Consider the following 27,303-nt stretch of genomic DNA (forward strand, 5'->3'; position numbering starts at 1 on the left):
TTTATCCACAGTCTTGACCCAGCCTCAATTTTCTGCTCATTCTTGGCCCATCTGGGGGACTCCTCTTTTTCCCAGCTTTTTCTTCCTCCTGACATCTCCCCCTCACCACTCTTGCCCAACAAATCAAACTCCTTCATATTCTCCAGTTCTCCATATCTGGTCCCAAACCTCTGCTGCCACAGCAACAGGAGGCTCTCCTGGTACCCTTGCTGAGGCCACCCTTTCTCCATCTGCCCTGGGTTACAGCTAATGACATCTTCACCTTCCCTTAGGCACCAAGGGCTAATGCACTTCTCCTGGCAGCCTCTCCAGTCTGCTCTCTTACCTGGTCGTTTTTTCATGGGAGCAGATCTGTTTCCCTCTGACTTTGTGCAATTTCCATCCTCCCAGCCTCCCAGTATGGAGAACCTCCCCAGGGCCTTTCTTGCTGCTGCTCTTCTCCATCAGTCCTGCCCAGTTCTGAAGTTGCCTGTGAGTGCATCTCCCATCCTGCTCATCCTGGGGCTCCTCCTTTGTGATGCTGCCCAATGTATGCCATTCCTGGCAGGGTGCTTCCTTTCATCTGCTGATCCAGTTAATCATGGTTAAAAGGCTGTCTTTTTTCTTTTTTTCTTTTTTTTTCCTGCTGATTTGCATGTCACTGACTTACGTTGACACTTGCAACGTATATATATTTTAAATAAATTAAATGTTTTTAATTAATTGTCTGCTTAAAGCCTGAATGCGTGATGCAAGGCTGAGAGCAAAGCTCATTCCAGTTGGTGAAGTAGCTCATCCCAAACCTGCTGATGAAGGTGCAGTTCAGAAGAACTCTGTTTTTTTCTTAGAAATGTTTTCTCTCTTATCTTAGTAAACTGTGTAAAAGAAACTTTATGGAGAGTGGTGTGTTCTGAGTACTATTTCAATAAATTGGTGACAATACAGCCAGATTGTCCATTTGTCTAATGAATGCTGGTAGTGGGAGCTTATCTGATTTGTGTCTTTGGGGGAATTAGTTGAAATGAAATGTATGTATTATGAAGATCCACACAATAAGTACAATTTTTTGCCTCCACTGGCATGAATATCCAGCTGACCAACTGAAGTTCCAGCATTGTCAACAAAAAGAGTATAGTGAAGAATTATTGTTCCTTTTTTTTTTTTTTATTCTAGATTTGTTACTGTAATTCCTTCAGTAATGAAATACAAGTGTGCCATGGCTTGGAAGTATCCTAAATATCCCTACTTGATCTATATGGCCTGGCGATGACTTCACCGTAAAAGAAGCCGTTTCGCACGCAACTCTCCTAAAAGTCAAGGGTCAAAAAGCTATGTAGACAAGTGGTGACTGACCACATTTAAGAAAATCTCAGTGTCATTTGAACCAGCATAGTTAACACTGTGTCAGAGTTTACAAAATTTCCTGTTTTCAGTGCTGTGTAATTGTAATCTAATCTCATTTGGTCTGGAGGGGAGATTAAATTGTTGCCAGGGACTAATTTTTGAAAACTGAAAGTACATGAAAAGTCAGCTGGTTTTACTTGAAAGTGAAAATATAAAGCAAAGTAGAGTAGGCTTCTATTTTGAAGTGAAAATAGGATAACAAATATTACAGTATTCAGTGTAGTCAGTGAAAAGCTCTTGTTCAACATACACCTCTCAAATATAATTTTTTCTAGGTAAAGGCAAAGACTTTGTAGAAAATCCATTTCTTTAATAATCTGTTTCTATAATCCACTTCTTTAATACAATAAGTATCTCTCTTCTAAATCCTGGAAGTACCTTTCAAGAATTCTTAAGCTAGTGCCTGTAAACTGAATTTATTTCTATAGCCATTTTATTATAAGATATGTACTTCTAGGAGTTATTATAACTGAAATAAGATATTTCTTACCCGAATGGCTAACTTACTGCCACCATTAAGTTAGAATAAACAGATAACATTCAAAATTGAAACTGATAACCCTTCATTACAGCTACGTATGACTCTCCTTAAGTATGTGTGAAGCTGCTATTCTAACTCACTCTGCTTTTTATACCTCATCATATTTCTGTCAAAGGGTACCTTTGCTCTACTTGATAGGCATTTGAAATTAATTTATTACATCTTGCTTTTTAAAAGTGGCTAATCTTGAAGACCAAAATACTTTTTGCCTGAGAATGTGCTGCGGTTTGAAATGTTGCTCCTGCAAAAGCCTTCCTGGGGAAGAAACTGTTGGACAGTCTCAGTGGCTCCTTCTGCTCTTCCTTCCTTCTTGGGGTGGATCTCACACCATTGAGGAGTTTGTTGAAAATAGGGCACACAATTGGAGAGGGATGAAATAGAGCATATATGCAGTGCACAGAATGCACAGACACAAGACTAAACGATTAATTTCTCCCTTTTTCCCCATGTTACCCATTTGCTTGTTACTAAAACTTTGTTCGTTGGTGCGAACCTAAACTGACAGATGTCTTGAGACATTTTTCTGTTGTGAAAATGAGCAAGACCCTACTAATGACTTAACTGAGGAAAAAGTGATTACAGTCATTCCCCACTTAGATATGAGAAAGATTATGAATGTTCTAACTGCAGGAAAAGCTTCAGTGGGAATTGGAGCTGTACTGAGGCAACTGAAAATCTTCTTTTTTTTTTCTCCTTTTATTGCTGTTGTTTTTAAACCATGGGAATCCTTTAGTGCCTGAAAGTTTTACTAGTCTGCAGAAAAATGGCGTAGTCTGTAAAGGATACATTTTCCCACTCTTTCACCCTAGTTTTCATACACTAAGGGGTTATGGAGATGACACTACTTGTACAGTCTCTTCCAGCTACCTTCCCCCACCCCTCAAACATCACATTTCTTTTCAGAATTAAGTATCCTCAGGCTGGATCTAACCCATGTCCTAATCTCAGTAAGACTCTGCATAGCATCGATCTGCATCACCGAGTGCAGATACGATTGTAGCTTCCATTTGAGTGTCACCCGCATAGGCACTTACTGTTGTCATAGGCAGGGACAGAGCAAAGTACAGACCATGTTGGAGAGAGAAGATGAACTGCTGTTGGTAAAGAGGGAACAACTGCAGATACTATGTGTTTCAGATGTTTAGGAGTGAGGTCCCATGGTCATAGTTTGTTCTTTCAGATGAGTTTTCACAGCAAAAGATGATACTGTCTGTTCCAGAGCTAGATTTAAACAAAGTCCTGTTACTGGAAGGAAAAAACCAATGATCCATGCACTAAAAGGTAGGGTCTTTCCTACAGCTGTTCCTGCTGTAGGAAATAGGGATTCCCTTCCTAAAAGCATGCTGCACACATTATATGTATTTTTGTTCAACGTAGCTGTCACTTCTGCCTGTCACTCTGTCAGTGATCTCAGCTATTTCTAGCCATTTTTCTGAAAGACACAGGCGAAACTCTTTTGTTCAGGAAGAGTTTCCACACACCCATTTTTCTCCACTTCTTTTTTTGAAAGGCAGTTTTTGTAACTGGGGTTTATGATAGAGCAACTCTGCTGTCTGAAATATTTTGATTGTGCAACTAGTCTACTGACTTATAAATCACATCTATGAGATGTATTTACACATTATAGTTCATACTGCAAGTTACTTTGCTTTAAGAATGGTTATGCAATCTCAGTAATAGGCTCAGGAGTTCCCTGCACATTATCCAGGTTACCAGACTTGTATTTGCATTGCTGGATCAACTCTTGCCACTTCATGGTCATCCAAGCCCAAATCTTGTTGTGGTGCACAGTTAAATAGTGTGAATTGACAAAGTAGACCAACAGGCAAATGCAAGCAATGCTGCATGCTGTTACAAGGTGTAACAAATCTGTCATATTACTGTACAAGTAAGCTATAAAATAAAATAAAGTCTCCAGGGATTTGTCTCTGGTGTGAAAATCCTCACACAGGACACAGAATCAGAGAATCATTAAGGTTGGAAAAGACCTCTAGGATCATCAAGTCCAACCGTCAACCCAACACCACTGTGCATCCTAAACCATGCCCTCAAGTGCCACGTCTACATGTCTTTTAAATACCTCCAGGGATGGTGACTCCACCACCTCTCTGGGCAGCCTCTTCCAATGCCTGACCACTCTTGCAGTAAAGAAATTTTTCCTATATGCAATCTAAACCTCCCCTGATGCAGCTTGAGGCCATTTCCTCTTGTCCTATCGCTAGTCACTTGGGAGAAGAGACCAACACCCACCTCGCTACAACCTCCTTTCAGGTAGTTGTAGAGAGCGATAAGGTCTCCCGTCAGCCTGCTCTTCTCCAGGCTAAACAACCCCAGTTCCCTCAGCCTCTCCTCACAAGACCTGCTCTCCAGACCCTTCACCAGCTTCGTTGCCCTTCTCTGGACACGCTCCAGCACCTCAATGTCCTTCTTGTAGTGAGGGGCCCAAAACTGCACACAGCACTCGAGGTGCGGGCTCACCTGTGCCGAGTGCAGGGGCACCATCACCCCCCTGCTCCTGCTGGCCACACTGTTCCTGATACAAGCCAGGATGCTGTTGGTCGTCTTGGCCACCTGGGCACACGGTGCTGGCTCATGTTCAGGTGGCTGTCGACCAGCACCCCCAGGTCCTTCTCCGCCAGGCAGCTCTCCAGCTGCTCCTCCCCGAGCCTTTAGTGCTGCATAGGGTTTGTTGTGACCTAAGTGCAGGACCCGGCACAACCAGGACATGCATAGTCAGGGTGCACCAGAAGTTGCCAAGGGCAGGGTTAGAATGTGAGCTGGCAGTGTGTCTGTCGGCCCAGGTGTGTGCCTGTTCAGTGTGTGCATGTAGAAGAAGCCAACCTAAGAATTCTTCAGAAAAGAGCAGCTTGAGCATTGGTAGTCCAGTCTGGCTTGTCCTTGAGCTTTTCACTGCCAACAGTACCTTTATGTCAACTTTTTTCTGCCAGCAGTGCCTTCTGGTCAGATATAATCAAAAGCTTTCTGTGCTTTTATTTGAAGTTTGCTGGTAAATCAAGTATTTAAGACATTTCAGGACAAGTTGTACAGATATTAGAAGTAGCACTCGGAATGGAAAAGACTGAAAGGGTTTACAAGGAGGGAAAAATAGTATGTAAGTCAAGGTTCCTTCTGACTTGTACATTGGAATGAACGCTTCCATGCAATATGTGAAATTAGCGACCATTGTTAAGAGAAAGCAAAACATTTTAAATTTATTTTAAGTGTTTTGGGGTTTGCTAAAAGAATACAGATTTTTCTGGATTAGAATGAAATGTTGCAATACCTATAATTTTTTATATTACATTACTCCTCTACAATGATTTTAAAATTCTGGAAATAATATATTTGAGGTTTTGCAAAGATAAAATTCAGATGCTTTCTTCTTTATAAAATGGTGACACATAGCCATCTAAAAGGAAGGACGGATGTGAGAAATAAGACCAAAGGAAGAAGGCTGCTGTCCTAATGAGTATAGCAGAATCTTCTGTGGTACTAATTGCCTAATGTTTCCATCTTCTCACAGATGTTATTTTTGTATAGAGTTTTTCCAAGGGATGAAACGGTGATTCCATGATCAGTGGAGATAAAAAGTGATACAAGTTTCTGTTACATCAGCCCTTGATTTGGCTAGTGCTAAAAGCATTCATATTTTTTATATGTGGACATTTCAATGAGACTATTTCAATACGTTCTATGATGACCTGCTTCTGAGCTAAAACAATTTTTTTTTTCAGTTAAAATAACAGTCTTTACCCAAGCAATGCTTAACTTTGGTTGTGATACTCTGGATCTTTTCAGAAAATCTGCCAAGTGTGGAGACATGAGATGACTTCATAATGGTCTGGTTTTAAGAGAGAATGTAAAATTTTTCACATGTGAGAAGCAAAACTGCTATGTTGAATGCATATACATTAGGAATTAATAGTGATAAAGACAGAATCCTACACTGGAGATCAGGGAATTTGTGGTGGTCTTGTTTTATTTTAGCCAGTTGGAGTGCCTCTTCAATTCTTCAAGCTCTTTGACTTGGAAAATTAGAGTTATAGATCTAAACGAGTAACAAGATTTTTCAAAATCCCTGGATACTATGGAGTTTCTGATCATGTTGTTAGGTGGTGTGATAGCTGCAGCACTGTGTTGAAAGAATCTGCTGCATTGGTTTGGATCTGTGTAGTGCTCTGCAGTTTTGAAAATCATGAAGCTTGGCTTGTACAGAGAAAATAATACTACTAATGTAAATGCTGTTGCTAAAGTAAGCTTTGCAGGTGCTTTTCTCTTTTCCAGTAGTGCTTCTCCTGACCTTTATTTTTTAAACTTGGGTGCTCTAAACATTGCCCCTCTCCAGCAATATTCTCATTTAGTTGCTCAAAACTTGTCGGATATTCAGGACCTCTTGAATGCCTTTTGACTCACGTGGCCTATTCGGCATCACTTTTGTCTCATTTTTGAAGGAATTGTTGGAGAGAGTCAGATACTATGGGTGCATATCAAAGAAAGAGACCAGCCGTCTCTTCTTCCAGTCTGGGTGCATTTTCTGTTTTGGCAAACAGTATCCATCCTCGTAGACATTCTGCTGCTGTGTACACTTTGTAAATCACTGTGGGGTATGCTTCTTTGGGGAGATGCTGTGGCACAAGCACGTTTGTGACTACAGGCACCTGGATTCAGAATTCAGTTGAAGTCTGTTGATTAGAAACTTGTCGTTTTGTTGTGTTTTTGTTTTGGTTTTTTTTTTTTTTTTTTTTGTGGGAATTGAAAGGAAAATATTCCAATGTATGACCTTAACTGTGCTCCTGCAGAGATGCCTGTGCGTTCTGGAATCCGAATGTCCTCCTCCTCCTCTTCCTCCCCCTTCCTTGGGACAACCCGCCACTGTTCTTCGTGCCTCTGTATTTGTCAACCAGAACTTCTAACCCCACATCTCAGTGCCTTTTCCTGCTTTCCTTTCTTCACTCTGAGTGCTCTGAGTAGTACCAGCCTAGGGTGATGCTTCATGAAGAAATGACCTAGAGGTCACGCTTCATGAAGAAATGAAGGAAGGGTTAGGTACAAGAGTCTGTCAGGATGGTTTTGGGATGTGGACTGCTGGGGAAATAGGCTGAGCTTACCTGGTTGGTTTTTGCAGGTTAAAGCACTTTTGCTCCACACGTTTCCTGGGCTTCCAGTTTTGTTTGTGTATGACGATGGGGATGCAAACTCTCCCATTTCTGATGACTGAGAACTACTGAAAGTTGCTTAGTTTAATTACTAAAATATTTTAAAATAAAGTAACTTCTGTTTCTTTCTACCACTATATATGACTTCAATTAAATGTTTTTATCTTACAGAATCAGCGAATCACAGAACGGTAGGGGTTGGAAGGGACCTCTGGAGATCATCTAGTCCAACCCCACTGCTTCAGCAGGTGCACCCAGAGCAGGGGGCACAGGAATGCGTCCAGGCAGGTTTTGAATGTCTCCAGGGAAGGAGACTCCACAGCCTCCCTGGGCAGCCTGTGCCACTGCGCTGGCACCCGCACAGGAAAGGAGTTTTTCCTCATGTCCAGGTGGAACTTCCCGTGTTCCAACTTGTGCCCATTGCCCCTTGGCCTGTCACTGGGCAAACAGAGTACTTTTCAAACCGGAATTATTTTACTTGAAGATGAAATAAACCTTTCAGAGACAGGGAACAATAAATATTGATAAAAAGTAATATAAATAAGTACCTCCTTTAAAGCAAGCACTAGTGAAATTAGGGGACTGATTCCCTTTTAAAACTTTTGCTTACATTATGTCTGGTTAAAAATATGCTAATGGTAAATCAAACCATGGTAGAGTGAGTCTACCCTAAAAGCTTGAATTATTTAATATTTTACTTCCTTTTCTGTTTCAACTTCTGAATTATATCAGGTAGAAAAATGATCCATGAGCAACTCCAAATGGAGTTACCATCATCCTTGTGCAAGAAATGTGAGGTGGGCCCAACGCAAGTGTGATTTTGACTTAAAAATAATGTTCTTTAGTAGTTACCCCTCAGTTTCTTTGAAATTTATCTGCTATTTTTGATCTTTGATTTGCACATTTCTGATATATGAGACAGCCAAGGGGATGAGACTTTTTAAATCAAAGAAAAAAACCTAGGAATTTTTATAAACTCATATAACTCCCATGTAAAGCAGTGCCAAAAATAAAAGGACCCCTGGCAGTCATGAATACTTGCAACACATCTGTAAGGTGGCAGTCACAAGTTTAAGACTATGTGTAGGCAGCACTGATGCCCATTTGGTTAATGAGCCACTTTCAATAAGTCAATGTAGTGATTTTGATGACTTCAATCCTCTTTAACTTTTCACACAGTACATACATGAGATTTTTTTAAAAAGTGTTATTTAGATGTGTGGTTAAAAGCGTGGTCTGTTCTAGGGAGCGATTTGGGAATACATCTGGCGCATTAAGGATGTTGCCATGAGAATGACATGTTCTGAACTTTGAGTTTTAATATGACTTTTGCAGATGTGCTGGCATTGAAAGGCAGTCTCGTGATGTGACTTTGGGTGGTTTTGCTTATATTTATCACTTTTATTCCTGTTTTTTTGAGGACACTTATTACTCAAAATTGTCAATATTTGCATTTCTTATTGTAGCGAAATTGTTAAGCTGAACATTTTTTTCATTCATGAACCTACTCAGAATGTTCTGAAACAGCTAGACTAATTTGTAGTCTGCAAACAGCTTTAATTTTAGTGAAATGCTTATCAGTTAGGACTGTGTAAGCCTTCACATTTCTTTTGTACATGACTTGAAGTAATTTTTCATTACCTGGGGATAATTTTCTTGGATTTATTCTTGTATGTTACTGTTGTGAACATACTGCAGACCGCAAGGATGTATACTTAAGGATGCAGGAGAATTAGAAGTTTTAAATTTCTTTAGCAAAGTTACAAACCTTGGGTACTGCTAGATGTACTCTGAATGACACATCTTCCAGAGTTATTCACAGGCTGGGAAGGCTCTAGGAAAGACCATTGAAAAGCTCCTTTTCAACATCTGAGTTCCCTGACATTTGCAACTTACAGCATGAAGCCATGTTGGTAGTGCCGCAATGTATGGTCATTTTTGCCAATTAAGAAGCCTGGCTAAGCTTTTAGTCACATTGCAATTAACTGCTATTGTGAATTCAGCTAATATCTATAATGCTATGAAGTTGGTCAACCTATTCTGAAAAAGAAGACACAATATCTTACAAACCAATAGGGAATGAGGTTATTAAACATAAGTCATACAGGTATAGAAAATGGAAAGTAACCGTGAAATGTATTGAAGAAGAATTTAGACCAGCATAACCTTACTGATACTTGGATTGTCCTTTCACTGATAGCAATAAAAATGGAAGTATCTTTGTTAGTAAGTGGAAGTTATACTATCAGAGGAGGGAATATGATAAGTAATATTTCATTTTAAAGGTAAACTCTGGGGATCTCCATCTTTTTCCAGCACAATAGCATGCAGTGGCTCATAAATGTATCAGCTTATCAATTTATCTCAGTGCCTGATAAAATGATAAGTGCCTTTGATAATTATAGTGCTTGTGAAGCCTATGTCAATCTTAAACTCCCCACATCATACTGTTCTTCGTTTGACCTGTGGTCCTGCTTGCATCATCTTGCCTGTCCACTGCGGCAGCATTTTTTTGATGGGCCCCAGCACGAAGGTAGTTCAGTAAGCTAAAACTGGGCCATTAAAAAAAGTGGGGAGAAAAAAGTCCTCATGTAGTTTAATCCCAGGATGGGTTTGATATGAGCCAGTGGCAGCACAAGAGTAGGGCTAGGGCTGCAGAAGGGAGAGGACAAACCTGTGGCAGGTTCCACAAAGATTGGGCTTTGTGGCTTTTACGTGTTGTGAACCAGCCCTTCCATTAGTGGCAGGAGGAACAGCCTTCGCTGTGTCCATCATCTTGCCCTTTGGGTGCCTTGAGCCTCTTATTGGCAGGATATCTTTTGGAAAAGCTCTGAAATGGATACTCAACCGTCTTGTATAATAAACCATGTTTACTGATTTCAGAATTTTTTTTTTGAGAAAGACTGAGATTTTTAGTGTTTAGTATTAAGCTTTTACTGGATGGATGAGCTTATTCTGGTGTATTTGGGTTTTAATTCCAAATAGCAAGCAGGAGTGTTGAAGCGTATTTGTGTCTGCTTGCTTGTTATTAATAAGTGGAAGAAATGTTCTAGCTAAACATTATCTTGCTGCTTCTTACTGTTTTTAAATAAACTGCTCACAAAATATTTACAGCTATATCTCAGTGTTCATCAATGTTTGCACTGCTGCTGACCTCTACATGTGGAATGCAGGTTAGGCAAATGTTTAATTTTACTCAGCTATAGCTTTTCCATCACTCAGGAAGTTGCCATAGAAAAGAATGGATTTTCAGCTTCTCTTCTAAATCACGTTATTTCCGTTTCTGTAATGAAAGCTCTTTTCTTTTTGTACTTAATTAGTATGGCATTTTTGTAAACTGTCAGATATTAAACACTTCCCTGGGTGCTCATGAAGTATGTTTTCATTTACCAAATGCGGTCAGCAACTGAAATGGTGCAATAGAAATTACGTTGTATGCTTTACAAGAGGAAAAAAGTCAATTTTTGTCAGCTTCCTGTCTAGTCAACAAAGAAACATAAAAGAAAGAGAGGACTGACAAGTTTGTTTCCTTTTGCGTCTGGCAAATGTTGCACACTAAAATAATATTTCCTGTCACTATTTTGCTGTACTGCGGTCATGTTCCAACATTTAAATTTTTATTAAAACTGGATTTTCAAAAGTCAGTTTTGAAAAGTGTAGGTTTGAGAAAATTCTGTTTTTCATTTGGGCCAGACAAGTAAATTAGAGTACATATGGGTAGTACTGATTTTTCCTTGTGACTAGGTTTTAAAAATGCCAAAAGAATCCAGTTGACCAGCCACAACTAAAATAGAGTTCCATAGCTGAAAGAGAAGAAAATAAGTTGTCAAGCAGTCTAGGTTAGTCTTTACTTACTGATTTTGAGACAAATTTCTCTTTAATAGATACGCTTATTTGCAGTGCATCATACATCTAGAATTTCACAATCCAATCCCAAGTGAAAATGTTTTATGAAATAAAGAGCTGATTTGTATAGGAAGAGCTGGCATTATAGTCTCTGCCAGTGTAAACGTTCTGATGTGTTTATATAAGGACTGAATGCAGAGCAAGTTAGGGGATTAGGTCTCTAGGATTTTAGGGCAATAAAAGCTGCACTGAGAATTTGCGTTGCCATTCTCTGAAGACCTCTATGCCCTAAGGCTCTTAACTGAGAACTGGATCCAACGGGACGTGTAACCACCTCAAGTGTGGAATTTCATGGGTCAAAGTGTGAGATTTAGACCATCTAATTTCTGCCTAAAACCCCCTCCCTTCCCATGTAAGTTTGCTGTTCATCAGATGAATGAGGAAGACAGCAACATCCCTAAAGGTCTCCTTATAAGCCTAATGCATGCAAGTGCCCTGAGTTCTTGCAAGTCATACAAGTCATTGCTAGCTTTTACATCCCAATATGGTGATAATACTGCTCATCAGGTAGCAGAAGACATGTGCTCCTCTCCATAGCTTCTAATTCTCAGAAAAGTGTCACAATCAGTAGGTTAGTCTGTGGTAAAGCTCCTCTTAGTCCTTTTTATTGTAGTCAGGTACAAGGGAGTCATAAACCACCATAAACCATGGGTGCCCAAGTACGCCTGTGAAAGAGAAAGGCTGTTGCTCGCCGAGGGAGGAGGGAGCTACAAAGATGATCGGGGGACTGGAGCATCTCTTTTATGAGGAAAGGCTGAAAGACCTTGTTTAGCATGGAGAAGACTGAGGAGGGATCTTGTCAGTACTTATAAATATCTGAAGGGTGGGCGTCAAGAGGATGGGACCAGACTCTTTTCAGTGGTGCCCAACGACAGGCCAAGGGGCAATGGGCACAAGTTGGAACACAGGAAGTTCCACCTCAATATGAGAAAAAACGTCTTTCCTGTGAGGGTGCCAGAGCAGTGGCACAGGCTGCCCAGGGAGGGTGTGGAGTCTCCTTCCCTGGAGACATTCAAAACCCGCCTGGACGTGGTCCTGTGGCCCCTGCTCTGGGTGTCCCTGCTGAAGCAGTGGGGTTGGACAAGATAATCTCCAGAGGTCTCTTCCAACTTCTACCATTCCGTGATTCAGTGATTTCCCTGCTTCTGGCATTACCTGTGCAGGATCTAGAGCAAGCACCTTGTTCCAGATGTGAGGTGCTGCCTCAGCCATGGGGCATGGTAAAGTTCTTGCAAAGTGGATGTGTGAACTGAAACAGTGATTTATGGGTTGCTTCTCAATTATCTGTCACGTTGCTGAACTTCACAGGTGGTTTGAGGGTTGGTGTTTGGTTTGGGGTTTTTTTTCCTCTGCTTGTTTTCTTATTTCTAGACCCTTTCTTAAAGAACAACACCTCTAGGACAAACCCCTGTGTATTACCATTTAGCAGGTGCTTTGCCTTTGGGGTAATTTATTTGCAACAGCAAAGGAAAGGAAAAGCGCTTTTATGCCCTTTGGTTAGTCTTCTTTGTGCTTCTGAGCAGTAGTTGAGCCTTCGCTTCTTTACTGAGCAAGGGTTTTTGTAAAACTGTGAGCTTTGCATTTAAGATATATATCTCTTGCAAGTTGGAACTCTTCAACAGCCATGGCCATATCCTTCTGGGGTCTTTAAATATGGAGTAGTGTCCTTTGAAATGTAACTGGAACTGAGTGGAGTGTGCACAGTCTTAAGGAGAAAAGATACTGATGTGAAGAGAAAGCAGCTCATAGTCAACGGAATTCTCGACAGGAGCAAAAGCCAAAATTCACTGGCCTGTGAAAGCGCAGAGAAAGCAATACTTTCCCTTATGGGATTTTAGGAGTCCAAACAGGTAAATGACTGACAATTGGTTGCAAAAGTTATTCGTTTAACTGAACCAAAGTTGTAACTCGGAGCTTAAGAGAAGATGCCCAGGTAGATTGTTGACTGGCGATTTGTTAAAATATTTGAGAAAAATGCATAGGCTAAACGTCTGGTACTGCTTCCAGTCCAAAATTTATGTTAGGGTTATAAAGCAAATATTCCTAAAACAAATTTAACTTTAGGAAATACTCTCCCAGTTTTAGGCCTGCCCTGTGATGCTGCAGTTTTAAGAACTGGCTGTCTACAACAACTGGCTGAAATCTTTCACTAGAGCAATTAAATACAGCTTTTTTACTGTGGCAGTGATATTGCCATAGGATGAACCTGTTTGGAAGAGCTTTGAGATCTGTGGGGAAGAAAAGTGTGTTTATAAAATGAAATTTTGTGTGTATTTTGGCTGGCTGCTAAGTAGACTAAACATGCTGCATGCTTTTTTAAATCCGGTGTTTGACAAGGATGTTGAACTGCTATGGTTACTACTGCTGTTTCCAGAATGCCATAAGGTTCTTAAAATCTATTAATTGCTCATTAACAATCTTATGACTCTCTGTTGAGTCTGCTGGCAGGAGTGAGGCTATCACTATTTTACCTGTCTCCTCTTTCCAGTGTTCTTGGGGAGATTTGTGAGCTATCCTCCTATCTAGCATTGTGAGGTATGAACAATGTATTTTAAATTGTTTATATTAATCGTTATTAATTTATTATTTCATTGTCAGAATTTTTGAAAAGGTTTAGGTTTCTTTTAGAAGAAAAGATGATTTCACATGAAATGAGTGTTGTTTTAATCAAGAAATCATTTAGACAGTTCTGATAAAGTAATGTAATAAAATTTCATACAGTCTAGTAAAATTTGACAGCCTCAAAATAGTCTGGTTGACAGAGTCGTCCTGAAGAATTTTAATGACAAGTTGTATATACCTACAATATGCCATGGTGGTCAGTGGGGACTTCCCTTAAGGTTTTCCTTGCAGAAGCTGCAGCATTTGACACGTAGAGGCAAATCATCTTAGTAACAGGATGCTGCACCTCTTGCAAGGAGGGGCTGTGTTTTGGGGATATTCATGCCATGGAGGTACAGCCACAGTTTCAGGGGGTGACTTTGCAGCAGCAGTCTGTGTTGAGGAACTGCTGCTGGTGCAATTGCAGAGCCTTTGCTGAAGGTACCACATACCTACATAAAGCTATATTGTTTTGTACAACATGCAAAATCAGGCTCGGGAAGGGCTGAAGGGTAAGGAACTGGTGATGAGGAGCAGAGGACTAAGATGGACCAAGAAGACACCGTTCATGCAGAATATGTGACATGAAGGCAGGAGTTCTTCTGGGCAAGATCCAGCCCAGAGTGATAGTGTTACCTGCAGGTGCACACAACCTCCTCCACTGATGATGAATCACGCTGCAGGAGGGTGTTAACAGGAAATTCTGAGTTGTATAAGCAAAAATGCCAACCTCAGAACTCATCCAGAGGAAAGCCATACTCAGGCAGCGTGAGGTCAAAACATAGCAGTCTATATCTGTGCTGGATTGTGTGTCACCTGGGTTTCTATCTGGGCCCAAGCCTAGAAGTCCAGTTAATCTTCTTGTGCTTTTCTGGCATTCTTTGGTGTGCATCCCAGCCAAGAGGATTTCGCCTGTCTGTTTATTTAGTCTAGGCAAGGATGGCCAAGGAAGAAGCCCTCAGCGTCCCAGTGCTGTGCTGTTTTAAAGCTGATACTTTTAAATGTATTTGTTTATGTTGATGTTCATGTTTATCAGCTAACATAGGGGAAAGCACCCTCATAGACTTGCTGTAAACATTAGCAAAATGGCTTCACTGGCTTCTTGCATATCCCTCCTGAAGCATCTCCTTTTCCTTCAGGGTTATCAAAACACCTGGGGAGGGTTGGGGCACTGGAGGGCTGCGTCTCCCCTGCAGACTCACTCATTTGATGGACTCCTTGGCATAATGGAGGCTTGCAGGGGCCAGGCGAGTCCCAGATATGAAAGGGAAGACTTAGCGATGGCTGTGGACAGCATGGCAAAGAGGTGGCCTCTTTGTCAGGGTGATGATGGAGATGGTGCTGAGAGGGGGAGCAGCTGTCATGGGGTGAGGAGCAGCACTTGCCTTACGTGATGGGGAATCATAGCAGCCGCAGGGATGGTGCTGGGGCCTTCGTGGCCCATCTGGGCGTGCAGGTCGGTTACCACCTCTGTGCCTGGGCTGCCACAGGGGGTGCCTAAAACGGCAGCTGTGCATTTGTGTCCTGCTAATCACCATGGAAAATGAAACTGTAAGCGAGGAAGCAGGGCGGTTACATAGCCATTAAGAGGTTTTTTTTTTTTCTTCTCTGCCTTTTGAGAAATTGTCCCGCAGCAAAGGAGCTTGACCTGTGGCTGCACCACTACAGTTTGTGCTGCTGGCAGGCCAGGCTGGGCCCAGGCTGTGGGCATGAGGCTCCCATGCTCCCATGGCAGCATCCACCCCTTCCCGTGTTCCTCAGAGCTGTTTAGAGAGGGCCGCTGTGTGTGCAAGGAGGGAAGGAGAGAGTCCTCCATGGCGGTTTCCTCTCAGCCTGGTTCTGCCTCTGGCCTGGGTCAGGGGAGCGCTGGGAGATGGAGGGTGGCTGAGAGGGGCTGCATCAGCTGCTGGGCTGGCTGGCTGCCTCTCCCTTGGCCTCTGCCTAGTTTTGGTGGCATTGTGCTTTGCCTGTCTGCTGGAGCAGTTTTGGGGCAGGCTTTCAGCTACACCCATACTCAGACTTATGGGTACCTTTGTGCTTGTGAAAATGGGGGTGTTCAGCAAAGACACAGAGGCTGGAGAAGCTCCAAGGCATTTCTGGACAGCAGTGCAGCCCTGCGGGTGTGTGTTTACTGAGAAGATGGCAAGGAGGCTGCCACCTGCCCTTCCCGGCATTGCTGGCTACCGCTGGCAAAGGCAGGAGTTACGGGACACCGTTGTAATGGCATTGCCGTCTTGCCAGGTTATGGCTGGGTCCATCCTTTTACCTCTAGCAGGTCCTGGAAGTGGTTGTGTGGATCCATCCTGGAAGGCAGCAAGACAAACAAACTCATGTGATTTGTTTCAGAGACTGCAGCCTTTCTCTCTCACAAACAAGAATGAAGTTTGATGTTTGGTTTCCCTTCAGCTTATATGCCTAGTAACTGCTAATGCTGATTAGACTAAAAAGGCGAGTTAGAAGGCCGGGTGTTTGGATCTGCTCCACGCAGGACAAGGAGCAGTTTGCTTTGTACGCTCCAGAGTAGTTGTATATGAGGCAGGTGGTAAGCCCTGCAACAGCCATGGTGGTTCTGCAACAGGTTTGCCTGTCCCCCCCTCAGAGCTTTTTAAGATAGCAAGATGAGGAACAGGAGCATCTCACCTGTATTGCCTGGCTCTAGTTTGTTCATAAAGTAGAAGAGCAGAGTGGTGATTATTGGCAACAGTTACCATAATCGAATTTAGGAAGGGTTGTGCTCTTTGAAATGTATTCCTGAAAGCGCTGTCACCAGATGTCAGAAGGTCCTGGAGTATGCTCTAATCCTCAGATGTGGGTGAAGTAACACCAGTGTCTGTAACACCAGGAGATCCTACTGGCACCTGGAATTTTTTTTACTCCTTTGAAAATATTACTGAAAGTGAAGTTCTTAAATAGGAAAAGGGTACGAAAACATCTGCACTGATATTCACTTGGTAAATACAGTATTCTCTGCTTGCTGGAGGCTAAGCAGTATCTGGCAGTCTGTGGAAATAGAGCTGCTAGTAGATAATGCTGATGGGAGGCTTTATATTTTGATGATAATGCTATTAGTATTCACAAACCAGTTATCTGCTTTGAGCTGTGCAGATCTGGGTGGTTTAATGTGATGTTCTGAAAATTTCACTAAGTAAGCAAATACCTTGATTGTTGCCAGAGCTTCCTGTAGAAGAATGTACTTAGAGGAAACAGTTGCTTTAAATGTCATTTTTGTCCAAATATGGAACAACAGGAATAACTTTATATTTCCTGTGAACTAACTGGAAGCTCCCTGGATTTGCATTGCTTTGTGAAATGCTGTTTATATCACCAACAGGAAAGTCATGTTCACAGAACAGCTTTCAGGGGACTCCCATGACCCTGCTACCTCCAGGACAGACCCCTGGGGAATTTGGAAAAGAATGTAAAAAATGAGGTCCCAGCAGCAAAACATTTCAACTCCAGCTATCTGGTATTCTTTTGACTAGAAGAAGATGTGACTCCTTTTTTAAACATCTTTTTAGTGAAGTGCTTCCAACTGATGCTAATTTACAAAATAAATATTTTCTGAGATAATTAATACTAAGCAAAACCAGAGCTGAATTGTTGTAATTAGTTCAAATTTCATCATGCACAGTGATATTTCAGACAGTAACTTGCCATTCCTTTGAGATATTATCTATATGTTCATTTGGGACTTGCTTAAAGTTTCCCTCAGACTAACTGGGATACATAATTGGTGCACTGACATAGTAGTAACCATGAAGTGCCATGGTTTTCCACTATGTAGGTTTGTTCCAGGAGATTCTTCACCTGGTCTAAAGCTATCCCTAGAAGATTTGTTAGGAGGACAGCTCTGCATTGACAAAGAAATGAGTGGGGACTACTGCTTCCTTCTGTCCTGCTCATATAGATCAACCTGTAGCCAAAGGACGTCTTCAGGAGAATGAGTATTTTAATTCTTCTTATCCATGCAAGGTTTAATGAGCCTTTGGAGATTATTGGGTTGCCCTTATTTCTCTTGCTTAAATGAAGGCATTTGGTGCCATTTGAGATATTTACATAGGCCTGGAAGATATGACCCAGGACCTAGGAGAGAGCTGTTTCCACCTGGCCTGGCAGCTGGAGGCAGGTGGTATCCTACAGAGCATCTTGAATGGCACTGTTGTTCTGTGCTCTGTGAATACCTGATCTACAGAAAATTTAAATGGCACAACCAAGGACTTTAAATAACCTACTACATGACCGAAACTTCCAGTGATTGCTGACTAGAGCTGAACTTAATTTGATGACCTAGAAGGTGAAAGCTGTAAAACCAATAAGCTAATAAGCTGTCCCTTGGTTCAGGAAATTCCCTGAATAGTCGTAGTTGAAGTCTACCCAGAATTTGCTGGGGAAAAAAAAAAAAAAAAAGAAAAATAAAGGGTGTGAAGATAAGATGCCAATTTTTTTTTTGTTGTTATGGGGGAGAAAAAGGACTTGGGAGAAGAAGAAAGACTGAAGCTTGCTGACAGTATAAAATCATAAAATGTTCCCTTTTATCTATTATTTATCTGTCCTAGACAACTGAAATGGATGGGTTTACAAATGAAATGAGAGCTGTGCTCAATTTCTGTTCTCTGCTTTAAGTCCTGAAAATGAAGGCACGGCAGATATTCCTTTTCCTAAACCATTTTGATGGTTGAAGTTCAAATCGTCAGTCCAGGACAACTGGCGTTGTATGAACTCCTGTGATGGACGGACTTCCTGCTCTTCAGGCTTTTGACTAAGGCCAGTCCTTTAGGACAGACATTGCCAAGCAGCAGCCGTTACCCTTGTCCCATCAGAGGTTACAGGAGTCACCTGATGGTGAGGGACAGTGTGCCAAGTTGTTCTCTTCTCCTTTCTGACCCTCGGGAAGCTGGCAGCCCCGCTGAAGCCCGTCTGTGCACGGCCAGCCTTCCAGTGCTTCCCGCAGCACTTGCCCAACTGCTCACGCCAAGGTTTCCGTTCTAATTACCAATTAATACTACTTGTCATAAAAAGTTATAGTTTCTATGATTCACTTCCAGCTAGCCTTAGTGGTTTATTCATTTTGAAGTTATGTTTTCTGTTTAGGCACTGCACTTTAACTGATGATGGTTTCAGTTGAGAATAGTGACCGTATACCCCTCTAAGTTGCTTTAGTTCAATGTTTAATTTGAACTAAATTCCAATTCAAGTTCAAATACCAGTTCAAACACTAATGGAGACAGAGTATAACCTTTAAAAATTATTAGCTGGTACGTATTGGACATAAATGGGTGAGTTTATCAGCAAGTCAGTGATTTGATGGAATATTTGCCTTTAGAATTGCCAAAATAAATATTTAAACCATATTCTATGAACAAAATAGTCAAAGATAAAATATTAAGAATAATAAAATTATTAAGAAAAAAAAAGAATTTCAGAGACATTTTCAGGAATTTTTAAATAATACTGTTTGACTTTTCTGGTTTTTCTTCATTTGTTATGAGCAAAGGAAATAAAAACCTGGACTTAGAAAGGAGCTGCTTTTTCTGATGGCCACATGAATTGTAAAGATGCCCCCATGTTCAGTGCAGTGAGAGGCTTTGAGTCCACTCTTCAGTACCTGCTTACCAGCTGGTGCTTGGGAGATCTGCTGTCACACTTGGGTAGCGCAGCTCCATGCCCAGCTACCCATCTCTTGTGGAGGCAGGATGAGAGTGAGCCGAAATGCCTTTGTACTCCAGTGCTTTGGACTGTCATTAAGGAAGGAAGATGCTCGGGTTCCCACCTCTGATCTAACAAGACTTCAGTGTGCCATGTGAAATGAAATTATTTCAGTGGGAGAGAGGGGGTCAGTCTTGCCTTTGAAGTGCTCCACAGCACAGCAGGTTTCCTTCTCTTCTGAGAGCAGTGAGCTCAGACTCTCTGGGGCAGAAGATAGCATATGGTAGAACAACTGTAAGTCTGAGTCACACTTGATGCAAAGCTGTGTTTTGAAGGAGGGTGATTGTGAGGTTTTGTGGTTGGGGTTTTTTTTGTTTAAATTGTGGCAAAGAAGAATGATGTACTTACACCGCGCAATCAATTTGCTTTGCCAACATTTTTACAAAACCCTAGTTTAGGCAGGACAACTTTAATTTTGCCCCACAGAGCTCCTGTCAAACAGTATATCAATACATGACTTAACTTTTCAAAAGTAATGCTTCAAAATGTACTTGTAGCTAATATATATGTTAATACTAATCCATACCTTGTTCCTGTTGTCTAAGCAGAACTGTAAGTTTGTAAGTCTGTCAGTTGTGGTATTTTTAGTGGATGAGATTTTTTGTCCCTTAGAAATCACAATTTTTATCCTTCTGTTTAAATACAGTATGGTCAGATATAGAAACAATGAAGATTTTCATCCTGGTATGTTTGTTTAAGAAAAAAAGAGGATTTTTTTACTGTTCAAGTGTAGCCATCTGTTTCCATAATCTAAAGTAAATCTAATATTACAAAGGCAAATAACTAAATTTTGCTAGCTTGCTAAGACAGTTTGGATTTTTTGGTTATTCTCTTCGTCCTAGCTAAGTGTCAATCAGAAGTTGTGGAAACATGGGGTTTTTTAAAGTTGTTAGTGGATGCAAAATCAGTTAAGAAAAATATTGAGGTTAACTGGGATATAGTAGTGTTTTCCTGTCATGGTACTGTACATGCAAAAGAGCGGTTCAGCCAATTCAGTACAGTTATATCTAAAGGGTAAAGACAAGAATAGTAATACAGCCAGGGAGCTATTTTGACATTCTGAAGAGAGAAGAAAGTATGAGAGGAATGTGAGATAAGTGTTCTGCAAATGGCATCACCTCCCTATTCCTGTATTTGGTGGGGTGTGAAACTGAAGACATCTATTGATCCAGCTCTCCTGTCGGCTACATGGGTTGTACGTATGTGTGCGTAGGTGGAAGCACGATGTCTGCTACAGAGGGGTAAATCTCCCTTGGCCTTCCCCCTTGTGATTAGGTTAGTATAGGGGTAGAAGGGGTGGATTGTGTGGAGGGAGGAGATTCAGACTTAAGCCGTCACTGTCAAACAGCTGCCCCATCCCATTGGCATAGCCATTGATGGTGTTTGAACTTGGAACTTGTATTGGAATTCAGTTCGAATTGGGGTTTGAACTAAAGCAACACAGAGTGGGAAATCTTCACCATTTCATCAGAAAACATCACCAGTTTCAGTGTCATGTCTAAACAGAACATGTCATTTTATGAATGAATCATGAGATGAAATAATTATGACTATTTTTTATTTGCTGAAGCATTTCAGCTATGAATTAGAAACACCATGAATAGTCAGAGAATTTTGATATCTGTGCTAGTCTCACCAGTCACCTGTTTACAGGATTTTCCGTCATTTGAAAGGCATTGTGTTTTGCGTGGGAGAAATGACTGTATTCCTTGGAATAAGATTTTCAACATGAACTGAGTAAAGTACTTAACAGTGAGAATTTTATTAAATTTCTACCTTACACATGTACTTTATAGGGCAAGATCTGAACTCGATTGACACCTATGCAATTAGCCTAAGCTGGTAGGCAGCTCAGCGACTGAAACACAGCAAGCAGTGTCTGAGCTGATGTGGTGGGAAAGAGAACTACATTTTGTCTTGAAAAACGCACTTCTGTAAGATAGAGGAGCGTCCAAGAACTGATTTGGCCTTTGTATTTTTTTTTTTGAGTTTTCTGTAGCCTTCAGAAACGGTGCATGTCCAAATAGGGCAGTTGTCTCCCTCCTAGGCTGCTCATTTGGCTGTTTGCATCATTCCTGTGCAAGTTCCGAGCAGTAGTCCTCAAATTCCAGGAAAGTAGCTGGACGTGGAAAAACAGGGCAAAACACAACAAAAGCCTGTAGCCACCATCTGACAGATGTCTTACAGGCTGAATTGCAGAGCCGAGTTTCTTCCATCTGCTGCAGGAACTTTTAGCAGCCTTCTCAGCTCTGTCATTCACAGGGCGTCAGTACTCCTAAGGCTCGGTACGTGATTCATGGAAGTTAGAGGTCCAGGTTGGGATGCTGGTTCACTAGCAGCACTTTTATAGAAGTATATGTTAATAAGATAGTAAATTAATTGCTGTCCAATAGGCAAATACTCAGTATGCATGTAGCATGTTCATATGCACGGTGTTGAAGGGAGATAATCTTTTTATAGTTTAATACTGATTTGCTAGTGTGATTCACTAAGCTTATCAGTTGCAGACAGTCTGGGAGAATGAAACAAAACGGAAATGCTTGTCAAAAAATGAAGCAATTTGTATTGCTAAAATGAGCTTCTGCTTCTGGGCTGGCTGATACTTTGTGGGAGGAGTAAGATCAAATTAATGTCTTCAAATATTACATGAGAGGCTGGCCTGTGGTGCAAGGGAGCTATGGCTATTTGAAAACTGCTAGCCTACCATGCAAAATAGGTGAGGTATCACAGTGCACCTGGATAAAATCTTTGGATTAGTTTGTAATTGGCTTCTAGACAAGGGATAGAGAGCCTGCCTTTTCACCCCCCTCCCCCTGCAGATTATGCTTCCTGCCCATTCCTTCTCTGTTTTGGCACTTGGAGGACAGCAGCGATTGCTCCAAGCTCCTTTCATTTCCTAGGGATGGTGTTGCTTCAAGGAGGATGTCTGGGAGATAGGACAAAACTATTTCTCTTCATTTGTCTCATTATCTCTAGTCATGTGTGGCAGGAAAACATGAAATGGATTCTTCGTATGGTGCGACTGATTTAAAATAATAAAAGTTTAGGTGTAAGTAATAATTTGCATAGTTTCAACTTACTTATCTTGTGATGATTATCTTTATTCCTTCAGGGTGATGTTTCCCACTTACATTCTGAAGTCATTCCTAAATGAGTACCAGAAATGCAGATCTCCTTGTTCACAGATCGAAAGATACTCAACTAAATTTCTAACACTTTCCAAGGAATGAAGAGCTATTGTTATACTCTGTCCCATTCTGTCTATAACCTCCAGCCCTCTGATCCTCTGTATCCACTTTTATCTCCATTTTCCTCCTTGTTCTCATATGTAGTCCATAATCCTTTCTGCCCATTTCAGTCTCTCCTGCTTAGTCCTCCAAGGTGTGCTTCATCTCCGTTGAAAGCAAATATCCAAAATAGGTGAGATAGATCCCAGACCATAAGTGCCTGTTTCTTGCCATTAAACAAAGGGAGACTGCAGTGACTGGCAGAGATGTTTGTACCTATGCAGGGTTAGGTGAACCCAGACCCTGTTTCCTGTACCTGCTGTAACCGTTTTGCTCTGTTTGTTTCTCACCTCATTACTTAAATGCCCTTTTTGACCTCCTTAAATTAACCTGTGATCCATAAGCTCTTTCCAGTCTGGCCCTCCCATCTTCCCAGAGGATCAAGAGGAAGAAGCTCATAAATCCCCCTAGAATACGCAGAATGTTATCACATCCCTCAGATTCAAAATTACATTTTAGTAGCTGAGGATAATGCTATCCAGTAGTGACTGTCATTGTTGGCCAACCTTCCATCCACCTGCAAAGGTTACAGTCAGTGATAGTAGGAGACAATGCTACTGTAAAATAAACACAGAGTTTTGTAGTGCAGGTGGCCTGTTCTGGCATAGCAGGCTACAGCACTTGACTGAAATAGGACCTTAGGCAGCTGTGCTCCCTAATGCTCAGTACCTTCTTACCTTCCTCGCCTTTGCTTATTCTAATCCGAGGCTTAAGAAACAGGAAAAATTGAATATAATGGTGTCATTTTGGGGAACACATAAAAAGACCCAAAAGTACAAGTCCATTCTTCTGGCCATGCTAAATTTAAGAACAAAACCTGACTGAAAAATGAATAACAATGTACTTTTTTTCGTAAAATGGTGCATGTTAAATAACAGGCTGAAGAAAATATGTGGGGATTAACTTGAAAACAGATGTTTATAATGATTCCATGACGTATTTTAATTACATTCCCAGATGCAATTAAAGCAGACTACTTCTGAATTTAAGGGATGTGTTGATAAAACTGATAACATTCTACCTGATGCTGGAGGAGGAAGTATGAGCTGCAAGCCTGCGTCCTCCAGCTGTGATCTCATCAGGTCTGATAAAACTAAGAGAGGTCACACTGGGTCACTTGAAATGAGAGGTCCAGTGTTTCTCCAGGCATAACCATGTACCACAAGGAAAAGTGGATTATTCAGTGGGTGGCACCCTCCTGGTCAGTACTGAGTTGGTGTATGTGTAGCACGTGTTGGCGTTGTTTTCAGATCTAATTCTCTTTCTGCAGCACAGGATTAATACTCATTCTCATCAGTGTTTATTTTCATCTTTCTGCGCATTTGTAATGTAACATGGTAAAATGCTGTAATAATGTAAGAGGGAAAATGTGAATATTTTTTCTTTATGTGAATATGGAGAAAGTTTGACTTCGAACAACAAATTCAGTGGATCTGCATTTAAAAAAATGAATCTCAACAAAGGCAACACATTTTTCAGGAGCTGGTAATTCAGTTTTATTGGACAGCCTTTAATAATTTTATTTTCAGTGTTAAACCTCCATTTCTCTTTGATGCTTTACTTTAAAAGAAAATATATTTACCAAGTAAAAATATTACTATTTTATTTAGTGGTGATGTTTATTGGTCTCACTGGAGGTTTTCCAAATTCAAAATGGATTAGGTACATTTGCTTTTATTTCCCAGAAGTACTGAGGTCCTTGTAGACTGTGGAGGGAGGGGTGTGCAGCACCCGTACTGAGAGCTGGCTCTGAAGAAGCGCTGTACCTGACTGCTTCCGGATAATGGCGTAATGGAGCTGCTGAAGGATCTCCTGTGCCTTGGTGGAATATTCAGTGATACAAATGTTTTAGTTGTTCTCCTGCTAGTTTCTTTCTGAGGGGCATGACAACAGTAAAAGCAACAGACTGCTGAGTTACTCGCTGGTTGCTTCTTGATTATGAGGAGGAAAAGGGGGCAATAGCCCAGATGCACTTAAGAGCACTGAAATACTTTGGTAACACAAAGCAGCTGTAAGCTTTTACCTGTGCATCAGCTAATCTGATTTCTCTCATGTTGTCACCTTTCATGTTCTGCAAAAAAATGAGTGGCTCTTTATGATTATGTCATAGAAATCGCAATCTTTTTGTTGTTGTTGACTTGATCCAAACCAACCCCCAAATCTCTCAAGTCTCCATCTTAAGACTTATGCGAACAAAGGCATGAAAGATTTTCATAGCATTCATTAATACTAAGCTCCCTTCCTCAAACACCTACAGCAAGACCTTCTCTCCCTCACTTCTGAGGGAAGTGGCACTTAGGAATACTTCATGTGATGAGATCAGCTGTCAGGACTAGCAAGGCCAGCTGCACAGTCCACCTTCCTTCCCTACTGAGATAAAATGCCCCTCTCCCAAATCCTCCTGTCCACCTGCCCTCTAGAATTTTACTTAATCCAGATAGACCTGGGAGCATGTCAACATCTTTGCTGATGTACCATCATTTTCTGGAGGTACAAGTTGGCTGGGTTTTGACTTTAGTTTACCTAGTGTTGAAACCCCATGAAGTCGTGCTGTCCTAAGGAGGCCTTTCAGAAAACAAAGATCTCTGTTGTATCTACTGGAAAATAATTCAGGCTGGTTATGTTTTTACACATTTTCTATGGATTCTCCTGCTGCAATGAACTTGCTTTTACTGAGTGGAAGGTTCCCCATCATAATGACAATTACAGTCAGTCATTACAGAAGAAAGACAGAAGATGAATTGAAATGTGGTAGATATAAGAAATGGACTAGAACCTTGGAGCTAGTCATTGCCTGGCCAGTAAACATTAACAGTTGCCTCCATATCTAATATTTAACATTAGGAGCAGTTTGCTCTCTTAGAGGCTGTGGTTTGACATGATTTCATGAAGTATGTCCAGAAGTGCTTGTTGATACAGTTTCCTGTGGTAATTATACCAGTATTTAATTTCCTTCAAAAACTATTATCTTCCTATCTGATGATTGCCAATTACTGATTAAAAAATTTAGTAAATCAGTATTAAGAGGTCTCATGGTAAACACCCAAAGGGTGTAGGCAACATTTTTTGTCTTCAGAAAAGAAACAAAAACGGTATTCTTCAGGTCTGTTAGAAGCATAGAAGATTGTATTGGGTTTGGTGGCAAGGTTTTGGTAGAAGGGGAGCTACAGGGGTGGCTTCTGTGAGAAGCTGCTAGAAGCTTCCCCTGTAACCAACAGAGCCAATGCCAGCCAGCTCCAAGACGGACCCGCCGCTGGCCAAGGTCGAGCCCATCAGTGATGGTGGTAGCGCCTCTGGAATAACATTTAAGATGGGGGAAAGTTAAGCTGGGGAAGACGGGAGGGGTGGGGGGAATGTGTTTTTAAGATTTGGTTTTATTTCTCATTATCCTACTCTGATTGGATTGGTAATAAACTGATTTCCCCAAGTCAAGTCTGTTTTGCCCGTGACAGTAATTGGCGAGTGATCTCTCCCTGCCCATATCTCAACCCACGAGCCTTTTGTTATATTTTCTCTCCCCCATCCAGCTGAGGAGGGGAGTGATAGAGCGGCTTTGGTGGGCACCTGGCGTCCAGCCAGGGTCAGCCCACCACAAAGATAAATCAAGAACTGAAGCTTCACCATCCCTTTCTCCTCAAAGCAATGACACGTATTTATATAGATTAAGCATTTATGCCGAATGCAAGCCATTCATTAACAAACTGATATTAAAGAGTGGCTTCTACGACTGGATTAATTTTTTAAAAAATATTATTTTGGGCTTTGAATGTGTGAATATAGGAACCTAGAGGAGAATCCACTTGATTTGAGTTGAGACATTCATCTTGCTAGATGCAGAGTATGTGTGTATGCTATAAAAATGAGTTATTTTTTAAATGGTGGCCCAAAGGACAATGATTTAGAAGTAATATAGCAGTTTTCTATAGTTAAAGACAACAGCACAGTTTTTTCTTCTTTTACAAAGGTATCTTTTCTTGGACTGTGACTGAGACCAGAAGTGTACATCTATATAAAATAACAAAGAACTGCATTGGGCTTAAGCAAACATTCCCCATACTGACAAACCTTGCAGCCTGGATGGTACTGCTGACACCCCTGGCTCATTGCAGTATGTTCTATCTGTCACCCAGTTCAGACAATTAATTCTCAATTTCTCTTTTATTTTCAGGGTTGTTCCGGTTGCGGAAAATGTGACTGCAGTGGAGTAAAAGGGCAAAAGGTGAGTAAGCCAGCTCTCTCTGCTTCATTATCGCGCTAAACTGCATGGCATATAATCTGCTGGGAGGCAGGTGAGCCGTTGGTTTCAGTGAACACTTGCACCGCCATGGGGCATTGCCAAGGCCAGGGCACGAGCCCTTTAGCAGGGTTTCCAAAATGCAACCAGCTCAGTATCTGCAGCAACAGACGTGGACAGGGGTGGGAAACAGCCGAACGCCCTAACTGCGGGGTGAAGCCCCTAGCCTGGTACATGGCTGTGCCCTCTCTCTTTCCCCATCAAATGGGATGCTAACCCGGCAATCTCACCTGTCCTACACCTCACCTCCATTATTTTCAGTGGGTAGCAGAGGTCCTGGCTTGAGATCTTGGCCGCTGCTGGAAGTGATGCGAGCAGGTCACTTCAGAAGTGCTCCCCTCAGCTTGCTGTGCGGATTGCTCTCCAGGAAGGCTGTGATGCATCATAAGCAACATAGCCTGACCAGGGTCAGCCCTAGGAGGCAATGAC

General features: G+C 41.5%; 1 protein-coding gene and 1 long non-coding RNA gene across 2 annotated transcripts in view; one reads left to right on the forward strand and one right to left on the reverse strand.

Moving 5' to 3' along the window:
* Positions 1–27,303, forward strand: part of COL4A1 (collagen type IV alpha 1 chain) — a 131,116-nt gene that overhangs the window by 31,351 nt on the left and 72,462 nt on the right. Inside the window, exon 2 of the mRNA XM_064440396.1 lies at positions 26,749–26,799. Within this exon, the coding sequence (XP_064296466.1) occupies positions 26,749–26,799 (51 nt within the window). The remainder of the gene's footprint in view (positions 1–26,748; positions 26,800–27,303) is intronic.
* On the reverse strand, positions 24,064–27,281 carry LOC135311275 (uncharacterized). Its single transcript, XR_010371025.1, has 2 exons — positions 27,121–27,281; positions 24,064–24,398 (listed from the first exon to the last, which is right to left on the reverse strand). It is a non-coding gene; the product is annotated as an uncharacterized LOC135311275 (long non-coding RNA).

The sequence above is a fragment of the Phalacrocorax carbo genome, chromosome 1 (assembly GCF_963921805.1).
Source record: "Phalacrocorax carbo chromosome 1, bPhaCar2.1, whole genome shotgun sequence".
NCBI classification, from domain to species: Eukaryota; Metazoa; Chordata; class Aves; order Suliformes; family Phalacrocoracidae; genus Phalacrocorax; species Phalacrocorax carbo.